Consider the following 22738-nt stretch of genomic DNA (forward strand, 5'->3'; position numbering starts at 1 on the left):
GGAGACAGGACAGGCAGGAAAGGGACAAAGAATGCACTGTGAGGTGGTGTGCGGAGCGCTCCGTATAATGGTAGGATCGCTAGAGGAGGGAGGGCTCGGGGAAGAAGGGGAAAGGAGAGGAACATAGTCCGTATGTTCATTCATGCATTCATTCATTCATTCCAGCAAGGATCTGCTGGTGCCCTGTTTTAGCCCCTTCCTTCAAGAGGCTCCCAGACATACAAACATGGAAGTGCCCGACGTGGGCACAAAAGGGGAGAATTCTAATCAGCTCCAGGAAAGTTGAGAAATTCGTCTCCTTTTTTTTTTTTTTTTAAAGATTTTATTTATTTATTTGACAGAGACACAGCGAGAGAGGGAACACAAGCAGGGGGAGTGGCAGAGGGAGAAGCAGGCTCCCAGCCAAGCAGGGAGCCCAATGCGGGGCTTGATCCCAGGACCCTGGGATTATGATCCAAGCCAAAGGCAGATGCTTAATGACTGAGCCACCAAGGTACCCCCCCTCTCTCATCACCCTTTTCTCAAGAAAAAAATCTGAACACCATTCATACCGGGGTATAAATGACTGATAACATCTATCCATACTCTATGATACAACGCAGCAAAGACTTAAGCTAAAGAAATATAGTTTTAAGGAGAAAATCCTGGTCATAGTGTGGGGATGGAAAGGTATCTGGGGAAAGGCCCCACAGTTTCTAGAACTCCTGTGATGATGCTACTGTAGGACGAGAGAGGAGTCACAAGCTGAGATTCTAGCCCCCGTCTACTCGAAACGACCTCCCTGGGGAACACTGACACAGCGGTTTTCCAAATCTCCTCTTGCTTAAAATAGGAGAAAAACACTACCATGCAGGGAGAAAATCCATTCTCCACTTAACCTACAGAGTTCCTGGTGAAGCTTACAAGAGATCGCAGACCTGGCAGCACGTGCCAAGGCTTGGGGCATCTGGAAAACATGAGTATGAATCTGACTGTGGTTTGCTTCCTGCCTCTGCAGGAGATCAGTCCTCATTCCCCAGGTCTGAGGCTGGACAGATTAGAAAAAACAAAAACAAAAACAAAAACAAATCAGTCTCTGGATGCAGGTGGGTCTACCTAATCCTCCAAGTGGGGTCTCTGAACCAGCAGCAACAGCGTCACCTGGGACCTTGTCAGAAATGCAGGGCTTCAGCTGAATCAGGAAATCCAGGGGCGGGGCCCAGCAATTTGGTCTAACAAGTCCTCCAGGTGACTCTGACGCATGCTAAAGTTTGGAAATCGCTCCCTAATTCTACCCTTGAGACGCAATAAATCATCACAGCCGAACGTATGGAACTGGCCCCAAACTACCTGGTTTCGAATTCAGCTCCATTTAGGCACTCGCTGTGTGACTTCTCTGTGCCTCAACGTTCCCATTCCTGAAATGAGGATGACAACTGTTTCCACTACAAAGGGTTGTTGGGGAGACGAAATGACTTCACCCAGGTAAAGTGCTTAGTGCTTAAAGTGCTTATTATTTGAGAGCTGGTAATGTTACCTATTCCAAAATTAAGCTGAATTGGGTTAGGAATTTCTCAACCTTCCTGGAGCTGATTAAAGATCCTCTCCCCAACCTGCAATGATCCAGCTCAGCACGACCCGTGAATGACAGGTCCCGAGGGGCCACTGGACAGTCACACAGAAACTCCGCCACGGGGCAGACAAGATGGTACATGAGAATGCCTGGGCTGTGCCAGGCACGTTTCTTGTCACCCTTCCAGCCACCCTCTGACATAGGCATCACCACTGGCATTTTATAGATGAAGCTGCTGGGGGAAGGAGCGTGTCCAGGGACGGTCAGGTCACATAAATGCCAAAGAGTGGCAGAGCTGTCCTTGAAACCCAGGTCTGGCCACATCCAGGGCTGATGGTCTGTCCCTCCCACCAAGCTGCCCCCCAGACGTTCAGGGACATGGCTTCTTTGATCTGGGGACTGGCTCTGCCTCTGAATCTGAACCCCAACTCAAGCGCCTCTACCATCCCCTCCCCATCCTTCAAACAGGGACAGGGCAGGTAGAGACCTGTGCCAGAACAACAGGGTTGACAGCGGTGCCCAACGACAAATACTCCACAGGCTAGCCTACTGAAGAGAACGTAGAGTGTGCAAATTGGACCAGAGGAGGATTTCCAGGCCTGAGAGGTAGAATTTAAGGAGACAGAAACAAATTTCAGCTCAGAAGACGTTCCTAAGGAAGAGTAAGCAACCCTTTGAGAGAGTGAGCTCCCCAGCACTTGGAAGTATTCAAGGCCTTCAGGTAGTAGAGTACCATTCAAACTGGAAGTGGATTTAGTAGTGATGGCCATTCAGAGTTCTCTCAAAGCTTAGAGTTAATGGCTCCACACGGGAGCCTGGGCAGGCATCAGGCAGAGGCAGGGAGACGTGCCTAAACTTGGAAAACTAGCTGGAGTCCTTTGGGCAGCCGTGCCTGTCTGGCCCTAGACAAAGCCTGAATTCCCGCTGGTAGCACTGCCCTTTATGCCCCTCCCTCCCCCGGCGTGCTCCCCCTTCATACCTCCCCCCACACACATACACTGTGCTCTGGCTCTGATTTGTGTTCTCTGCAGGCAAAGGCTATATAGATGGCAGCACTAGGGCCATGCCCAGCTGGCCTGCTTGGAAGGGGCTTTTGCATGCCCCCCTCTTGGGTTAAGATTCATCAATAGGACCCATTCTTCATTCCTGTGATTTCCCAGTGCCAGCTGTGGTAACCATGGCGACTCAGCGGAGGGAGCAGAGCAGCAAAAGCTAAGGCCTTGGGAGCTGCTGATTAAATTTCACCATTAGACATTCATTCCTTTGGACTACCAAATACGGCACAGAGGCACTCCTTAATCCATTTCAGGATTTTTCCCATTGACCATGGATTTGGCTCATCATTCTGCTAGGACTACTCTTCAGGTAGCTTCTACCAATTAAACCAGAGTTGGCACAGGAGATGAAAACATTTTCCATCTTTGCTTTGGACCATGATGTTATCTCCCAAAGGACTAAATCACAGAGCAGTAGCGATAATCTAACATTACCTCCTCATCCTACAGACTGTAGAGCAAAGGGTCGGATGAGCTTCCTGCCCCAAGTCTCACAGGAAATACAAACTGAGGAAAGAACATAAACCAACACTTTTACAGGACTTTACAGTTCCTAAAGCAGCTTCACATCCATCCTGTAAGACGGACAGTATCCCAACAAGGCAGTTGCTGCTTTTGTTCCCATCTGGCCAAAGAGTCAGTGAGGCTCAGAGAGGTGAAGGGAGTTGCCTGAACTCACACAGCCACAAAGTAGCAGAGATGCATGGACCCAAACTGGGAGATGCCATTTCTAGTTCATTTCTAGTCTGTGGACCCCAGACCCTGGACGTCCACACAGTTCCTACCTGGGCCCCACCAAGCTGCACCTACAGGAAGCACCAAAGACCAATTTTAAAAAGTCTCCCAGGTTAGCATGACCACATTCCAAATCTGTACACAGCTGTTATGATCAATAAGACACAAAAGTCTTTAAAAGCATTCTTGAATTCATGGGTGGTGGGGGGCGTCTGGGTGGCTTGGTCAGTTAAGCGTCTGCCTTGGGCTCAGGTCATGATCCTGGGGTCCTGGGACTGAGCCCCATGTCAGGCCCCCTGCTCTTCGGGGAGCCTGCTTCTTCCTCTCCCTGCTTATGCTTTCTCTCTCATTCTTTCTCTCTCTCTTTCTCAAATAAATAAATAAGCATTCTTGAATTCATGGTAACTTTTTGTCCTTTTCCAAATTTCTCAAGCAATGCTAAAAGTATGACTTCATGGGAAGGTCAATGAAACTGACATTAAAAAGAGGTCCCTCTGTGAGGGGGCAGAATCCCGGCTCCTTTGAGCTTTCATATCCACAAAGAAGATTAAATTATATAAACTACATATTAAATGTGAAAGTTAAAATACTGCATTCTAAAGAGCAAGCCAAGTTACACTTAAAACATTTAATGAGGGGTGTCTGACTGGCTCAGTGGGTTAAAGTCTCTGCCTTCGGCTCAGGTCACGATCCCAGGGTCCTGGGATCGAGCCCCTCATTGGACTCTCTGCTCAGCAGGGAGCCTGCTTCCTCCTCTCTGTCTGTCTTCTCTGCCTACTTGTGATCTCTGTCTGTCCAATAAATAAATAAATATCTTAGAAAAAAACATTTAATGAGGGGCGCCTGGGGGGCTCAGTGGGTTAAAGCCTCTGCCTTCAGCTCAGGTGATAATCCCAGAGTCCTGGGATTGAATCCCACATCGGGCTCCCTGCTCGGCCGGAAGCCTGCTTCTCCCTCTTTCTCTCCCCAGCCTTGTGTTCCCTCTCATTGTCTCTCTCTCTCTCTCTCTCTGTCAAATAAATAAATAAATAGATAAATAACTAAAAAGAGTGATTTTTAAAAAAAAATTTAATGAAGTGATATATAAAATGCAATAACAAAAACAAAAAACCAACCCCACACAAAAAATCCCCAGGGCTTCTCATTTCTACATCCAACTACTAATGTATGGGAAATGCAGATGGAGAAACTCGTGCAGCCACGCCTGGGGAACGCAACAGTGAGCACAGACCGTGTGAAACTACAGAAAAAGCCACCAATCTCCTTAACAAGGGGATTGCAAAAAAAACGAAACCAAAAACAACGGAGGAGAAATCGTTTAAGAGGTGCAAAACACACACCGACAAAAGGCGATGCACGGACCTTCCTTTGCTTTCTAGAACTTTTTTTGGAATTTAAGCAAAACTTTGGCATTTGCTTCAAAGTAAGATGAGAGTCAGGGAAGCAGGTGGAGGTGTGGTCAGGGCAGGACTGGGTCACGTGCAAATGGGGGTTGTGCATCATTTTGTTCTGTCCCTGTGACCATTCCAGAATCTCTACAAATTCAGGAAAAAGTGAGGGCTCGTCGATGAAAAATAAGATTGAGGAAATAATAATAGTTGGGTTAGTTTACTTCTGGGTATGTTTGAAAATTTCTACAGTACAGAGTTAATATAAGAAGACCAGGGGCCCTTCCTTCTTTCCCCCCTCCCCCTCTCCCTCCCTTCCTTCATTTTTGGTGTGGAGCCCAGTACGGGGCCCGAACTCACAACCCTGAGGTCAAGACCCGAGTTCGGATCAAGAGTTGGACGTTCAGGGGCACCTGGGTGGCTCAGTTGGTTGGACGACTGCCTTCGGCTCAGGTCATGATCCTGGAGTCCCGGGATCGGGCTCCCAGCTCCATGGGGAGTCTGCTTCTCCCTCTGACCTTCTCCTCGCTCATGTTCTCTCTCACTGTCTTTCTCTCAAATAAATAAATAAATAAAATCTTAGGGCGCCTGGGTGGCTCAGTGGGTTAAGCCGCTGCCTTCGGCTCAGGTCCTGATCTCAGGGTCCTGGGATCGAGTCCCGCATCGGGCTCTCTGCTCAGCAGGGAGCCTGCTTCCCTCTCTCTCTCTCTCTGCCTGCCTCTCCGTCTACTTGTGATTTCTCTCTGTCAAATAAATAAATAAAATCTTAAAAAATAAATAAACAAATAAATAAATAAATAAAATCTTTAAAAAAAAAAAAAAAAGAGTTGGACGTTCAACTGACTGAGCCACCCAGGCGCCCCATCCAGGGATTCATATATTCAGAAAGGTAGGGAACCACTGCACTAAGTTACTGCAACGAGCCCTTGACACCTTAGTACGTTCGAACTGATTCTTTTCAGTGGATAGCTGTCTGGACAAAGCTTTCCACAAGGGGAACGGGACGGAAGAGTGGGTTTGGAGAAGCTGGCCTGAGGGAGGGGCCTAGGGCGCAGGGCCAATGGAAGGCAAGGGATCAGGCAGGAAGGGGTAAAGGCTGACCTGCTGGCTAGAGGCAGGTTCCATGCTCTGCGGCCTGATTATAAAAGGGCACGTGGTGGAAAGAGCACAGGATGTGGAGGCAGGTCTATTCTAGACCCAATTTCTCACTAGCTCGGAGACCCTGAGCAAGGGTCTCTCAGCCATTGGCTCTCTACCTGCAAAACGGGAACGACAGTCACCGATGCTCCAGTCACCCCCCCATTGAGAATTAAATCCTGTTAGACTGGGGAAGTTTGTAGCCCATACAAACGTGAGCTGTCCTGCTCATGTGAGGCTCTAAAGTTTGCTTTTTCTCGTCCACCTGTCTAACCACCAGATCCAGAGCCAGGCAGGGAACCCCACTGGGCCCTTCGTGGGTGGCCAGCAAGGAAGGGAAAGGGTGGGACTGAGAAGTATTTCCAGCATCCCATCTCCAGGGCAATGCGAGCTCAACTCCACACCCTCAGGGATGTGTGTGCTGGGGAAGTTCAGATTTGCAAACCTGCCCCTTTCCACCCCATGAGACAGAGGGAGGAGCTAGGGTAAGGTCTCTAGCCAATCACCAGCACAGAGTAGGAGCTCATTCACACATACTGAGCATCACACATACTAGCTGTCCCTAAGCCCCTGCATGGATGCTGGGGAGAGAGGGATGTCTGCTTGGGCCCTGCCCTCACGGTGCCCAGTGTGGGAGATAGGGCACGGTCTCAGATAGCTCCTTGGGGAGCACAGAGCAGGAGAGAAGCCTGTGTGGGGACACAGACAAAGAGGTACCCACCCCACGCTGAGATGAAGTGATGCTTCTTCAGGGCCCTGAAAAACAAGGAGACATTAGTGGAGCAAAGTGAGACAGTGGAAGACGACTTTAAGAGAGGAGAGGTGCCTGGCAGAGTCCCTAAGTAAGAACGCTTCCCACATCTGGGGACCAGCCAGGAGCTTTCTGGAGCAGCGCGTCGCCAGGGGCGGGGCAGCAAACATGAGGCCTCAGGACCAAAAGGGCCCAGAATGACCCCCTGGGAGACCAGGGTCACAGTGAGAGCTGAGCAGATGCTTCTAGCACTATTGTATGCCAGGCTGTGCAGCGAGCATGTGACATACTTTTTTTTTTTTTTCACTTTTATTTATTAAGTCATCTCTACCCCCAACATGGGGCTCAAACTCACACAACCAGGGTCAAGAGTTGCACTCTACCCCAGGTGACATGCTTTGTCCCATTTCATGGAATCCTGTCAGTGACCCCAGGAGGTTTTACAGATGAGGAAACTGAGGCCCAGGGAAGTTTTGGCATTTGCCCAGGCTCATACAACTGGTAGGTGGTGGAACTTAGACTTAGACCCAGGGTGTCAGGCTCTTTTAACCAAACCCTTAGGTTTTACCCCACAGCTGACGGGGGGCACCCACAGGGCTCTGGACAAGAGAGCAGTGACGTGGTAAATTCCGATGGTAGAAAGATCAGCTCCAGGGCTTGGCTGCAGACCCATGTCCAAGAGGGAAAAAGGGGCGCAGACGCATCCACCAGGCTTGACAGGGTGAAGGGGAACACAGCCTGGCCCGACCCAAAGCCGATCACACACGACAGGAAGGACTCAGACTCCAAAGTCCCAGAATGAGTCTACTTACTAACGTGAATCCAACCATCCCCCCTTCCCACTGAGGGACCACTTTGGGCCAGACACTTGATGCTTCCCTCATTTGTTCTTCCCAGTGGCCCTGCGAGGTAGTTCTTATCCTTCCCATTTTACAGATGAGGAAACTGAGGCTGGGATAGATGAGGCAACTGGCTCAGGTGCCACAGGCAGCTCTAGGAAGGGTAGAGCCCGTAGTTTCCAGAGCCTTCTCGCATTATCATGCTATAGCAAACCATGAGCGAGATCCCACCTGGCCGAGCCTGTTAGCTCTGTCAGCACGACTGTGAACATTAAATGAGACCGTATTTTTTCTAATGGTGGATGTCAGGCAGCTTGAGAGGTAATGCAGTGACATTCTGAGGGAGGGGAAAGGGACTGAATTTTAGGCCTGCCTCAGCCACTAGCCCCTCTGGGTCTCCCTGAGCACGTGCTGCCCTTCTGTGCCTCAGTTTTCTCATCTGTACACCTTAGAGTTGAGGGACATGAGAGCTAATTCCCCTTCTAGGGGATGCTCTGGGACCCCGAGTCCTGTTAATCATATCCCACAAGGCTGCTCGAACCTCAGGCACCAGCGAGAACACATCTCCAACTGGTTTTCATCTGGGTGGGCAAAGCCCCCACCCCCCAGAACCCAAGAGTCCAGGCTGGGGGAGTCAGAAGGAGGTGCCAGGGAGCAGGGCAGGGCTCTTTCCAGTTCCTCTCTCCTTGCCTGCCTGTAGCCTCTGTCCTAGCTAAACCGCAGAGCCTGGGAGCCAGGACCAGGGGCCCAGCTCTACCCCCACCCCTGCTGTGACCTCGAGCAGTCTCCTTCCCTCCCAGACTGACTCCTCGGCTCCCATCTGGAGTCTGGAACGAAGGGGCTGGGCGGGATCGGAAGGCTCCTGCCAGCTCTGACATTTATTATTTCAGGGTCCCTCAGCCTCTCGCTGTTTTCCTTCCTGCGCGGCTGGAGCCCGTGACTGGCCGGGGGCCCCCTCGGTTGGGCCCCTGCATCTGTCTCCCCGGCCAGGGAAGCTGCTAGGCCTCGCCAGCTGCCCCTTGCAGGGTGGTGGGAAGCGGGGAGGAAGAAGGGTTGCAGGAAGGGAGCCGCACCCTCAACGTAAGCTGAGCCCTCTGTAAACCCCAAGTTTCCTGGCTGGGATTTTTCTCGGGAGACTGCTAGGCAGTGATGAGCTAAGAGAGAGAGAACTCTGCCGGACCGATCGCCTTGGATTCCCAGCTGAATCCTGGCCCCAAGCCCTGAATTCCACCCAGCTCTGCAGACAGCCTGGCCTGCCCTCCCTGAATAGAGGAGCCAAGAGCCCCCCGCCTCCCATTCTCTGGCTCCCTTATTGGCCTGGATGAGTCCCTTCCCTGCACCCAACGGGATATCCATCACGGATCCCATAAATGTCAGTCCTACCCAGCTCTGCAATTTCCTCAACACGCCAGGCTGTTGCCAGCCACCAAGCCTTTGCTCACGCTCACCCCGCTGCCTGGACAGGCCCTCCCCCATTCCGCCCTAGACGCTTAGTCTTCCCAGACTCTGCTTAGGTTACTCCCTCCCTGCCTCAACAGAACTTACTCCTCCAGAACCCATTCCTCCTGCCTTTATGTCTTTTATCCGGGCCTTCATGGCCCTTACGTACCACATGTCTGACTTCCCTCTGGGGCTGAAGACTGTCTCATTTGGCTTTGCATTCACAGCCCCCAGCACAGGGCTACGGGAGTAGCCACAAACATTTGTGAATGAATGGATGAATGTTGGCAAGGCCCTATGGGAACACAGAAAAAGCAGCAGGAGGTCAGGACTCCAGCTTTCACATCACACTGTTCTGAGGTCCAAATTCTCTTTCCAATAGTCTTGAATTCCGTTTGGCTGTGTGACCTCAGGCAGATGACTTCACCTTTCCGAATCTCAGTTTCCCCATCTGTAAATCACGGTCAATGACGTGACCTGGAGCAGGTTGACTTAGTTTCTCAGTGCCTCCATTTCTCCATCTGTCAAATGGGATAATAACAGCATCTACCTCATAGGACTGAATGCAGTCAGGCCTTTCAGCCTATAGCCCAGCGCCCTGCATACAGGGAGGGTAGCAGCCTAGCTCTCCTGCCCAGCGAACTCGGCCCCACACTCCCAGGCTGCCAGGGGAATCACCTGGAGCACTTCAAAAAGTGAGCGTACCAGAGCCTCACTTAAGACCTGCTAAATCATGTCAGGCATGACCCATGGGGTGAAAGGTCAGGCCCTCCCAAGGGCTTTGAACTGCCAAGTCCAAACCCTGGCTTTGCCACTTATGCTAGTAGAGTTGCCAGATTTTGCAAACATAAACACAGGACATGCAGTTACATTAGAATTTCAGATCATCAATGAATTAATTTTTTAGGATAAGTATATCCCAGATATCACATGGGAATCCTGGACGTTTTCTGGCAATCCTGTTTACTGAGCTGCTCATCTCTCTGTGCCTTCGCCTCCTTATGGGGATTACAGGGATTGGATTCAGGAAGTGCGCACAGCACTGCCTGCTGTGTTTGCCGTTCCTATTTTTACTGCTTTTAAAGCAACCCAGATGACATGGGAGAACCATGAGAACATGACACTAACGAGAAGAAGCCAGACCCAAAAGGCTACATATTGGAGGATTCCACGGATATGAAATATTCAGAACAGGCCAATCCAGAGGGACAGAGAGTGGCTAGGGACTCAGGGAGGGGTAGCGGGGAGTGACTCTAAGGAACACGGTATTTTTTTTGGGGGGTGAGGAGATGTTCTGGAGTAAGAGGTGGTGTTTGTACAGCACCGTGAATAAGGACCACTGACCAGCATGCTTTAAAATGGTTAAAATGGTGAATTTTATCCCAATTTTAAGAAATCCTCCTAAAAGCAACCCAGGGGAGGGGACGTGCAGTCAGTCTCAGTAAACGTTTGCTGAAGAAATGAACGGTTGAGAGGCAGCAAAGGGCAGAGCTGAGGGAAGAACCTGCCTTGTCCAGGACTGGGCTGGGCTCTTCACTCCTGGACACCCGGAGGGGACACAAGAGTCCTCTTTTGGCTCTGGTGCTAGGACGTCCCAGACAATTTTAGCGCTCACTCATAAGCCCTGTTGCAATGATCTCATTTTCCCTGTGTGGCTCCTGATCTCTTTAGCTATCCTATGTACAGGGGGTAATTGTGCTTTTAGTAAAAGGGACTTCTAAAAAAGTTAAGTATCAGGGCACCTGGGTGGCTCCGTGAGTTAAGCCTCTGCCTTTAGCTCAGGTCATGAGCTCAGGGTCCTGGGATCGAGCTCTACATCGGGCTCTCTGCTCAGTGGGGAGACTGCTTCCCCCTCTCTCTCTGCCTACTTGTGATCTCTCTCTCTCTCTGTCAAATAAATAAATAAAATATTTTTTTAAAAAGTTAAGCATCTGCCATGTGCCAGGGATATGCCAGTGCTTTATCTGTGATCCCCTTGAACAACCCCGTGACAGTGTTATCATTGGCTGTGATTTACAGATGGGGAAACTGAGATTCGGAAAGGTGAAGTCATCTGCCTGAGGTCACACAGCCAAAGGGAATTCAAACCCAGGTTTGTCTGACGTCAGTCCCCGGACTCTCTGCATAGAGCTCAGCCTTATCCCTGTATGCTGTGGGTTGTCGATCAGCTTTCCATGGGCCTAAGTCCTTCTCCTTTCCAGACAGGGCCTTGTCCGATGGTCTCCATGCCATCAGAACCTACCTTCCCAACCTTACAGGGCATGCCAGGGCTTACCAGAATCATCTTCACCCCCACTGCTCATTAGTCGCCTGGGGAACTTCTGAACTCCTTCTTGACCAGGCTTCACCCCTGGGAGATTCTCATAAAGTGGGTCCAGGTAGAGCCCATGGCAACTGAAGTTCTTAAAAGCTCAGTCAAGGTCAAAGCCATCTGAGTTGGAGAACCTTTAGCAGCTGTTCCCAGGTCAGCCTCCAGTACGCTCCACAGTGAGGCCCACTCTGACCCCAGTGAGGCCCAGTCCCTACAATGTTCCCAGGACAGAGGGTTCCCAGGGCTCTGCCCCAGCACCTGGGGAACTCACTATTCCTCCACAGACCTCAGTGCCTCATGTGCTCTGGACCCAAGCACTAGGCCCACTGAAAGAATCTTCTAGCAGTGTGCCTAGGTGGTTCAGTTGGTTGAGCATCTGGCTCTTGGTTTCAGCTCAGGGCATGATCTCAGGGTCCGGAGATCAAGCCTCGCATTGGGTTCCATGCTCAGTGGGGAGTCTGCTTGAGATTCCCTCTCCCTCTGTCCTCCCCCTGCTCACTCCCTCTCTCTCTCAAATAAATAAAAATCTTGAAAAAAAAAGAAAAGAAAAGAAAAGAAAAAGATCTTCTAGCAACAACATCTGTCTAAGGACTAGACTACCAAACGGCCTTCAGGGAAAGCATCTTCCTTTTGCCATGCCCTGCAATTCCAGTTCCTGTCCTCAGACCTGCTTGTGTCACCTCAGTGGCCCAAAACAGCTGAACATGAGGCAAGGAAGTGAACACTGAAGACTGAAATTTTTAGAGAGAGGGGGAGACTGAGCCTAAGGCAGACACTCCGGGAAGACCCTCTGCCCTTGTCCGGAGGTAGGTACGGGAAGAGGATGGGTTCAGGGGGGACTATGTTCTAAGCCCATCCTGGAAAACCCTCTTGGCGCGGGTCCCCAGCCATCATCCCATCTCAGCTCCCCATCTCCAGAGAACTTCTCATCAGCCCATGCCCTGAATCAGTCCAGGCCAGTACAGAGGGGAAGCCAGCACTGGCCTGGCTCCTAACCTGTTCATCGACTTCTATGTTACCATGCTCAGGCGTTGTGTCTGCCATTTTCTTATTTTGCCTCTGGACATCTAGGCAGCATCTGACTGAGCTGAGCATGGCTCCCTCCTCGGAACATTCCTCTCCAGTTTTCTGGGGCTCTGCACCCTCTTGAGTTTCCTCCTTCCCCACTGGCAGCTCCTTCTCAATCTCCTTCATTAACTACTCTTTTCCTTCCCAACTTCTTGGCCCTGGAGCTCCCCAGAGCTTGGACCCAGGGCCCTCTTCCTTCCTCTCCCTGGGGGATCTCATCCATTCCTTCAGCTTTAAACACCAGCTAATGCGATGTAAGCCCGTGTGGTCCATGGACCGCCTGCAAGAGCATCTCCTGGGACGCTGATCAAAATGCAGATTCTCAGACACCCTCCTGCCCGCCAGCAAACCGGCCAGGGACACTTGCCACTTTTCGCCGGTCAGCTTGTGAGTCTCCTTCTTTCATCTACGAAACTACTTGCAGTGCAAGTCCTGGCAGAGCTTGCCTCTGGCAAAAACTGTGAAGTCCAAATTCTTGCTGTTCCGGACTCCCTTGCAGCTAGGGTCCAGGTGCGAGCTGGGCTCGGCGGAGCAGGCGCTCGCTGCAGACTCCGAGTCAGGAGCAGAGAGGTAAGATCTGTCCTCCTGCCGTCGGCAAGAGCCACGAAGGAGCCCTGTCTCCAAGGACAGTGGCAGCAACGAGCTATGGCATTTAGCGGCGTCCTCGCCAAACTGGCTCAGCGGAGTGATTTTGGCTCAGATCCTGGCTGCCACCTCACCCCAGCTCTCCAGCTTCCCAGAAACTGTGTGACCTACTGAATATTCCCTTTCCGTGAACTGCTTTTTTGTGTGAAGCAGCTCAGGTTGGTTTCTATCGCTTGCAATAAGAGGCCTCAGAATGACACAGCTACTGAGTTAGACTCTCTGAGAAAGCCAGCAGGTGATTCTTACACAGATACAAGTTCAAAAACCCGCTATCTCAACTCTGACTACTCTCCTTCCCTCCTTTCATCTCTAGACTCATATATTTGAAATAAACTCATATACCCAAACGCCTTCTTGACCTCTCCACTTGGGTATCTCAAAGACCTATAAGGTCATACAAACAGGATTCCTGACTCTCTCCCAAACCTGTCTCTCCCCCAGATTTCTCCTTCTTAGAAAAGGGTAAATGGCATTCTTCCTTAGGAATCTGGGAGCCTTTCTTGACCACTCCCCTACATGCACTCCGTCAACAAGTCTTGATGTTAGTTACTACTTACAAAATACTTCTAGAATCTGTCCACTTCTCTCCTCCACCAATCACGGCCCTAGTCACACTTCCATCATTCTCTTCCATGAACAGCTGTAACAGCATACTTGGGTTTTCTCCTGCTCCCTCTGATCTCATCTCCACAAGGCAGCTGATAGAATCTTTCTCGAACGGTAACTGGATCATGCTGCTTGCTTACAAAAAAGATAAAATCCAAACCTGCTGCCAGGGCCTACAAGCTTGAATGTGATCAAGCCCCTGCCTGCTTTCCCAAACTCACCCTGTCTTGGTCTTCCAACACCTCATCACTATGCTGCTGTCCCTCTGGCCTCCTTTCAGTCTCAGAGATGCTTTAGGTTCTTTACTGCCTCAGGGCCTTTGCTTAAGCTGTTCCCCCGATCTGGAACACCCTCACACCACTATTCTCTAGTATGCTCCTTTTTAGATTTCCTCTTTCATTTATTCATGATCCAACCAATATTTTCTGAGCACCCACAATGGTGTTATGGTAAATACCAGGGGTACAGTGGTGAGATTAGATTCTATTCTCATGGACCTCAAAATCTAGTGAGTAATCAGATTTTAATAACATCATTATATAAATAAATACAAAATATATCTCTGATGTGTGCCACAAAGGAGAGACATGCAGTGCTATTAGGGAGAACTGGGCTAGAATAAAAGCAGAGAAACAAGTTAGGAGCACCAGGGGAGAGGCGATGGTGGTCTGGACAGGGTTGGGATGTAGAGAAGTGGGTAGGCTGCGGAGATGTTTACAGAACTGGTGACCCTTGATGATGCAGGATGCATGTGGAGGTACAAGGTTTCTGGCTGGTGTGACAGTACAGAGGGAGGTACCACTCCTGGATAAGGGGATCCTGGAAAGGCCAGCCTGTGTAGGAAGTCACAAGTGTGGTTTTGGACACATTGAGATGTCTAAGTGAAATGGCCAAGCAAGCAGTTGAACATGAGGGTCTGGGCTGGATATACCAATGCGTGAGTGAGTCGCTTAAAGATGAGAGAGGACCGAAGCTGAGGGTGTGGAGGAGATTGCCCGGGGAGGGGCTAGCACGCAAAGAAATGAGGGCCCAGGACCAAGCTCCAAGGAAGGCCTTGACCAGGAGGATGAGCCTTCATGCCATTCATCACAACATGCAATTACCTACTTTGTTAATCTGTTTACTAGCCGTCTTCCCCAGAAGATTTGAAAGCGCAATGGAGCAAGGCCTCTATTTCTTTTAATAAGCAATGTGTCCACCCAGTGCATAACACAGGCCCTGGCACCAAGCAGTCCCAAAGGCCTTATGCTGGCTGCTGTGTCCCTTAGCAGAACTGGCTTCATCCATTCCTTGGACAACATGATTGGGTTCACTGGTCCCCCGTGTCCAGCAAAAAGCCCAAGTGACAAATTGGCAGTCATGGCCTTCCAAGTCATGCTACACCCTCTAGTTCTCCATCTTTTTTTTTTTTAAATAGGCTCCACGCCCAACACAGATCCCAACTCACGGCCTGAACTCACAACACTGAGATCAAGATCCAACCTGAGATCAAGAGCTGGTGGCCCAACCAACTGAGCCACCCAGACACCCCTAGCTCTCCATCTTTTTAATTCCACTAAACCTGAGCTTTTGAAACTGGGGTCCACCTAACACCTGGATAGCCAAGTAGGCAGAAAACAGGATGAGAACTGTGCCTCTCCCTGGATCCTAGATTGTGCATAGGAGGGGTGGGGACTTTCCAAGCTCTGCCCCTCTTCTCTGGGAAGTGTTCCCTCCCACAGCACAGGTCTCTGTAGCCACGTGAAACCAGGGGTGGAAACCCCATTTTCTAGAACCAATCCAGAAGCCGAGCCAGGCCATCAACCTCTCCACCAGGAACCAGGAAGTGGGACACAAGGCCAGCGTGGTTACCTTCAGACACGTGAGGTCACGGGGATATGGGGCTGAAGCCGCCTTCTTCCCCAGAAGACTATGTGATACCTTCTGGGACCTGTGTGATGACAAGTGAGCAGATGTGCAGAAAGAAGCAGAGGCAGGGCAGCCAGAATGATGAAGCAGTTCCCTTTGTTTCTGATGACTTCCCAGCCTCAAGTGAGGCCCTGATGCGGTCTACTATTACTTAACCACGCTTCAGTCCCCTGAGGCACCTCTAATTCCCTAAAACAAGTTTCCCTTCAACATCAGCAGCTCGAGAGGGCTTATGTTTCTTGCAAACAACCTCAAAGATTACATAATTTTTATTATTTTTTGTAAAACAAATAAAGACACAATAGAGCAGAATATAGAAGTCACAAGAGTATTAGCAACAAAGTTCCTTCTAAAACAAGATTAAAAAAAAAGCAAAGTCACAAAGGACAAGACAAATCTGACTCCAATAAAACGTCAACTATGTGATATAGAACATGATACTAATCGAGGTAAGCATTCCTCCTAATTACCACCCCCTTGCGATAATGTATTTTCTTTGAGGTCATATGTTGGGAAACACACACATTTCCACAGCAAATACCTCCAGGGAGAGTATAAGGATTGTGAAGCATGATCAGAGGTGAATTCTGCCTTTTCTGTTATGTCTTTATATGTTTTAATTATAAATGATTATGTCCTTATACCACTACATGTTAACTATCTAGGAATTAAAATTTAAAACTTAATAAAAAATTATCATGTCCTTTGTGCAATTAAAACTTCATTGACCTTCAAATAAATATATGAGAAGCAAGCCTTCGAAGATCTCCTCTTTGTGGAAGACTGCTTTTATCTAATACCTTAGCAGGAGATACACACTCAGTAGTAGTTTGAGATACACAATACTGCATGAATTCCTAGCACCGGTCAAAATAGTTTACTTGGTCCTTGTATATGCTCTCTTCCCGCATCTCCAAATTCACTCACGTACCCTCTCCACTGAATGAAGGAGTTCCTCCATTTCGCAAGACCCATCTGGAAGTCACCTCTTCCAGGAAGCTCTCAATGACTGCACCAATCCTCACTGTTCTCTCCCCCCGACCCCACTGACCTCTTATGGCATCCTCCTGTACTTCTTTTTTTTTTTTTTTAAGATTTTATTTATTTATTTGAGAGAGATTTATTGAGAGAGATCACAAGCAGGCAGAGAGGCAGGCAGAGAGAGAGGAAGAAGCAGGCTCCCTGCTGAGCAGAGAGCCCGATGCGGGGCTCAATCCCAGGACTCCGAGTTCATGACCTGAGCCAAAGGCAGTGGCTTAACCTGCTGAGCCACCCAGGTGCCCCTCCTTCTGTACTTCTTTCTAGGCACTCAGGACAGACTCCTGGGATTCCTATTCGTCTCCCTAAGGCAGGCACATCTCCCAACCAGCCATCAAACCAGAGTAGCATCTCTATGTCCTTGGTGCCTGGCCCAGAGATGGCATGGAGAACTGGATAAAGAATATACTTAGAGTCAGACACAGCCACTATGTGATAGTGGTGACTAAGGCAGTCAACTAGGTGACTGCCTTAACCTTCTTGGGTCCATTTTCACCTGTGTTCTTGTGATGACTAGTAAGATGATGACTGTAAAGGGGCCCAGAACAGGAAAGAGGTGGTTGACAGAATGATTTATTTGTCTTAATATTCCCTCACATTTGTACAGTGTTTCACAATTAAAAACAAAAAACTTTAGGATGCCTGGGTAGCTCAGTCGTTAAGCGTCTGCCTTCAGCTCAGGTCATGATCCAGGGTCCTGGGATCGAGCCCCGCATTAGGCGCCCTGTTCAGCAGGACGCCTGCTTCTCCCTCCCCCCCACCCACCCCGTGTTCTCTCTCTCACTGTGTCTCTCTCGGTCAAATACATAAATAAAAATCTTAAAAAAACAAACAAACAAAGCTTTAACAACCTAGAGAGGAAAGCAAGGAAGGATTATTAGACCCATTTTAAGGGTAGAATAATTAAGGTTCAGAGAAGTTACGTAGGGAAAACAGGCATTTGGACTTTGGAAGGAAACAGAATAGGACCAGGGATTAGAATATTTGGGTGGCAATGTCAATTCTTCTACTACCCGGAGGAAGGAGCTCGGACAAGTCTCTTGTTCTTTCTGGACATCAGTTTCACAACTTAGATGAGAGTTCCTAGGTGACCTCTATCTTAAATGGCTGCTCAATGCTGACATTCCAGTTCAGTGGCCTGCCAAGGGTCCTTCCTAGAGGACCTAAAGAGTCCTGCAAGTCCCAGACAGTGTCTCTATAACTCCCGGGGAAGCCATAGGGGACTGGAAGGTGTGCTTTAAGAACCTGTTGCATTTTAATTCAGCCAAATGGAACCTCAAGCCAGGGGGTGGGTTAGACATGCCCAGAATGGGGGTACGGTGGAGCGGGGGCGGGGGGGGGGGAAGCTGGGGGGAAGGGGAGTGGGTGGATGCCTGCATCAAACTGCATGTAAATATAAACATGAATGCAAAATCAAACAGGAAACCTCAGGAAAGTCCAATCCAAAGGTCAGAAGCTAACTATTCGGACACTAAAACACTGAAGAGGAAAGCTGTGTTTGGGTGCCACAGGCTTTCTGCTGTGAAAACAAACCGTCACACGGACCAAACCAAAGTCCTAAAGGCAAACGAGGCTGGATTTTTGTCTGGCCTGAACTGGGGCAAAGCTGAGTCCTGACCGGAGTCTACGACAGCCTCCAGACGCGTTCCAAGGGGCGCCCCCCACCCATACTCCCTCCCACCCGCGCTCATTCCCCAGCACACACAAGTACTAACACACACCAACCTAGGCAAGGCCAGATGCACAGGATAAATGGGCATTTCTGTCCCTGGAGAAAGGTTCATAGTACAGTCCCTTCTCCGGCTCCTGATCTGATTTAACATTTTAATGAACAACCCAGAGAGGAGGGTGAACTGTGAAAGCCCTAACGATGCCAGTGGCACTGAACTCTTCCAGGTCAAGGAATGTGAAGCCATGAAGGTGAACCTCTGGCAGCACTCTCCCATCAGGACGACTGTTGCCCCGTGAACCTCCCAGAAACACAGAATCCACATTCATAGTGCGGGGACTTCAAGTTACTGGTTCTGCCTGAGGAAAGAGGCTGAAAGGTCATTGGCTGCTGCTGCTGCTTCTTCTTCTTCTTCTTCTTTTTTTTTTTTAAAGATTTTATTTATTTATTTGACAGACAGAGATCACAAGTAGGCAGAGAGGCAGACAGAGAGGGAGAGAGGAGGAAGCCGCTGAGCAGAGAGCCTGATGCGGGGCTCGATCCCAGGACCCTGAGATCATGACCTGAGCTGAAGGCAGAAGCTTTAACCCGCTAAGCCATTCAGGTGCCACGGCTGCTTCTTATTTTAATGAAAGCCTGTAACCCTACTATGTGCAACGTACTAGGCTAGTCTCTGTGAGAGAAATGAGGACAAACAAAAGAGAACCGGTCACTGTCTAAAAAGGTCCATCAATCAACCTGATAATCATTCCATTTATAAAGATGCATGCTTTACTCACACTGACTCATATAATACCATAGCCCTGTGAGGTAAACATTATTATCCCATTTTATAGATCCCAAATGTGAGGCTCAAACAGCTCAGGTCATACACCCAAGCTCACACAGCTGGCAGACTGCAAGGCCAGAATTTGAACACAGCTCTGCCTCTCGCAAAGTCAATGCTCTTCCCACACTCCTCTAACACCCCTACAGAGAGATGCACAGACTCTGGAATGGGGGTTCAGCCTGCCAGGGAGAGGGGGAGAAGGAGATACTCCTCAAGACACTGGCCCAGGGTCTTCCGAACTATTGAGCTTTTTATTTGCCACACAGTGGGCGCTCAAGACTCTCATGGTGAAGGCTGGAGATGAGAGCTCCTGCTGAAGTAAAAAATGCCACCCAATTCGGGGCATCCTCTGAAAGGGAGGTGCACAACCCCATTATCCTCCCTTGACCCTAAGCCGCAGGGTGTTTGCCCTAGAACAGTCCGGGCAGAGGAGCCCCCCCCCCCCCCCCGCCGCGTGCAGCAGGTCCGTTTGGGTGGGGGGTAAGAATGAACTCCAGTGCAGACGGGAATGGGGTGGGGCAGCCTGCAAGGGCGAAAGAAAAGGCCTGGGACGCGTTGCTGGGAAAGACAAAGGGAAAAGGGGAGGGGAGGGGAGACTACAAACTTGCCAAGAGCCTGGCCAAGGTGAACCCCGGCTCCTGGCGCCTTCTCATTCGCATTCATTCCACAAGCGCCGGCCAAATCTCAGAACCCGCAGCCAGGGGGAGGGGGCCTCCCTGAAGCTGCGGAGAAGTTAAGTTCAGACTGAGGCAAAAGGCCTGTTTTCCAGGAGGGGAGTGACTTGGGGAGCAAACTCGTGGGGCTCCGAAGAAAACCCAAAGAGATGCAGTGAGGCGCTGAACAAACATGCATGCGACGGGGCAGATCAACACGAGCACTGGGGTTATGACCCCGACCTGTAAAGCCTGTCATCGAGATGACCTCAAGCCCCCATCCCCCCCACCGCCGCACAAAAAGTCCCTCGGAGTCCCCCTCCGGACTCGACAGTGAGGTCGCCGATGTTTGAGATGCACTCGGTTCTCAAAGATCTAGAGAGGGGTCAGGTTTCTGGGGCGCGGTAAAAGCCATCACGGTCACGCCCGTGAAGGTCAAAGCGAGGCCCTGCCGGGACCCCCGACCCCTCCCGCCTCGGCCCCCTCACCTCCTCCCGCGCCAGTGCCGCCCCCCGGCACCGGGGCATCTTGGCGGCAAAGGCATTGGCCCCGGCCGGGGAGCTGAGGTCCTCCGCGGTGACGGCCAGGAACTCGGCGACGCTGAGCTGCTCGGGCATGGCGGGCGCGGGGCGGGGGCGCCGGGACTGACGGAGCGGGGCGCGGGGGGCGCTCGCTGCACGGAACTGGGCTGGCCTCACAGCCCACCGCGAGCGCCGTCGGGGCCTCCGCACGCCCCGCCCCCTCCGCGCCGCCCCGCCCTCGACTGCCCTCGCCCTGCACAGCCGCGATCCCTCGCGTCCGGGGAGCCTAGAGCTTCCCCACCCCGCCGGCCTTTAGGCCCCGCCCCCGGCCTTCCAGCCTCCCCCCGCCCACCCCCCTCTTAGGCTGGACTGCCGGGCCCAGGCCCCTCGCCGAGCTCCACAGCCCCACCCCCAGACCTCCCAGCCTGAGAGCTCCGCCCCTGACTGACTGCCCCGCCCCCGGCTCCCTATCGGGCTCCTCCGCCGGGCCACCAAGCCTCCGAACCCGGGAGCTCCGCCCCTCACCGGGCTCCTCGGCCCCGTCCCCAGGCCGCCCATCCCTTCAGAGCTCCGCCCCTGCATCACTGCCCCACCCGGCCACGGGGACTCGGAGCCCCGGAGCTCGAGACCTCACCGGGCTCCTCCGCTCCGCCCCCAGGCCTCCCAGGCCCTGAGAGCTTTGCCCGGGACTCCCCGCCCCGCCCTCGGCCCAACGCCGGGCTCCCCTGCCGGGTTCCCAGCCCGCCCAGCCCCAGAGAGCTCGGTCCCGACTGCGCCGCCCCGGCCTGCCTGCGAGCTTCTCTGCCACTTCTCCCTCTCGGGCCCTCCACGGCCACGCCCCCTTTCGGCCCTCTCCTGGGCCTCCCAAGTTTGCTACCCTCCCGCTGCGCGGGCGCCCACCTCCGCGTCCCTCCTGCCTGCGCCCTGTGTCTTCTGTTATGGATTCGTTCCCAGCCCTCGTGACTTTGCCCCTTCGGCCTCATCCCGACTCCGGCCCCCATCTCTCCACCAAGCCCACCTGGTCTGGGCCCCCCTCTCCGCTCCCAACTGCACCACTCCCTTGCGCCGCACGCCCAGCTCTTGGCCTCCGCTCTGCGCTCCCCCGGAGCCGCCCACCCGCCCCTTGGTTCGCCGCGGGGTCTGTGTGGCTCGTTGCCCTTGGGTAGCTGTGTGATCTGAAGGCGGGTACATGCCTTCCTGGAACCTCAGTTTCCTTCTCTGCGACGTGAGAAGTCCGATGCCCACTAAACTGTGAAGTTTCGAGGAAAGAACCTAACACGTGCGCGTAACGAATAAGCTCTGAGCAATCCGTTTGCCCTTTGCGGACCCTCTCACCGCGCCCTCATTCTTCCTGGGCTCAGTATCATGCCTTTCACTCCTCAACCCTGCTCACTGTCCGTACTGGGCTGAAGACTGCCACTCTTCCCCACTGTTAACCCTCATCTCTTGGAAACCACCTATTTCCTTGGGCGGATGAGGAATGGGGTTCAGGATAGAAATCCACTTGGGTTGGCCTTTTGGCTAAGATCAAGTGTAGAAATCCACTTGGGTTTTGTTCTGGAGCCTGAAGTCCTATGGGAAGGATTTATTCAGGTTTTTTTAAATTAATTAATTAATTTTAAAAAAATAAATCAGGGAAAAAATAAAATAAAAAATAAATGCGATGAAGAATATTGGCTTTGGAATTTCATAGATCTGAGTTCCAATTGTGATTGCTGCTGTTGACCAGCTGTGTGCGGCTGAGCAAATTGCTTGCTTCTCTAAACTTGAAGTTTTCTTTCTCTCTCTCTCTCTCTCTTTTTTTTTTTTTTGAGTGGGAGAGAGAATCTTAAGCACATTCCATGCCCAGTGGGGAACCCAACGTGGCTGATCACACAACCCTGACTGAGGCAAAATCATAACTAAGCCACCCAGGCTCCCCCATACCTAAATTTTCTCCTCTTAAAGTGGCCGGCCTAGTAATATTTTACTCCATAAGGTGATTGAGACTATTACATACTTTACATAGGGAAAAAAAAAAACACTAAAAAAAATACACTAAGATATCACCGGCTGAGGACATTAGGAGTCATTTTTTTTTTCTTTTGGTGAATCCGTATCTCCTAACTTCTCTGTAAGGAGCATATACTACTTGTGTAATAGAATTAAATGTTGAAAAACTGTGTACAGTCTGCAGGAGGAGACAGGACAAATATGCTGTGAAATACAACTCAGTCACCCTTCAACTGACTCGGGTCTGTTTTCAGCAGGAATCCCTCCAGAGTTATTTCAAGGTCAACGAGGATCTCTCTCTTAAAATGCAACCGGCACTTTTCTTTCTTGACCTCTAGTAATATTTTGCACTATTAATCACTCCCTCCTTCTTGAAACACTCTTTCCTTTGAATTTTGAGAGAATTCTTTTCCTTGGTGGTTTTCCTCCCTCCCTGGCTGCTCCACGGGGCCCTTTCTCAGATGTACTTTCTCTGCATGTATCTTAAATGCTGGAATCATTGGGAGCTCCCTTCTAGACCTTTCGCTCTTCTCACTCCGCCCAGGCTTTCTGGACACTTTCATCCATCCCCACCAGCTTCCTTCACACCATTAATGTGGAT

General features: G+C 51.0%; 1 protein-coding gene across 1 annotated transcript in view; it reads right to left on the reverse strand.

Annotated features, from left to right (window-relative positions):
- The window catches only part of ASAP3 (ArfGAP with SH3 domain, ankyrin repeat and PH domain 3), a 46683-nt gene extending 26354 nt beyond the window's left edge, over positions 1–20329 (reverse strand). Inside the window, 1 exon segment of the mRNA XM_044237418.1 lies at positions 20113–20329. Coding sequence (XP_044093353.1) covers positions 20113–20241 — 129 coding nt within the window. The 5' untranslated portion in view covers positions 20242–20329.
- Between the last annotated feature and the right edge of the window lie 2409 nt (positions 20330–22738).

This window comes from Neovison vison, chromosome 2 (genome assembly GCF_020171115.1).
Source record: "Neovison vison isolate M4711 chromosome 2, ASM_NN_V1, whole genome shotgun sequence".
Lineage (NCBI taxonomy): Eukaryota > Metazoa > Chordata > Mammalia > Carnivora > Mustelidae > Neogale > Neogale vison.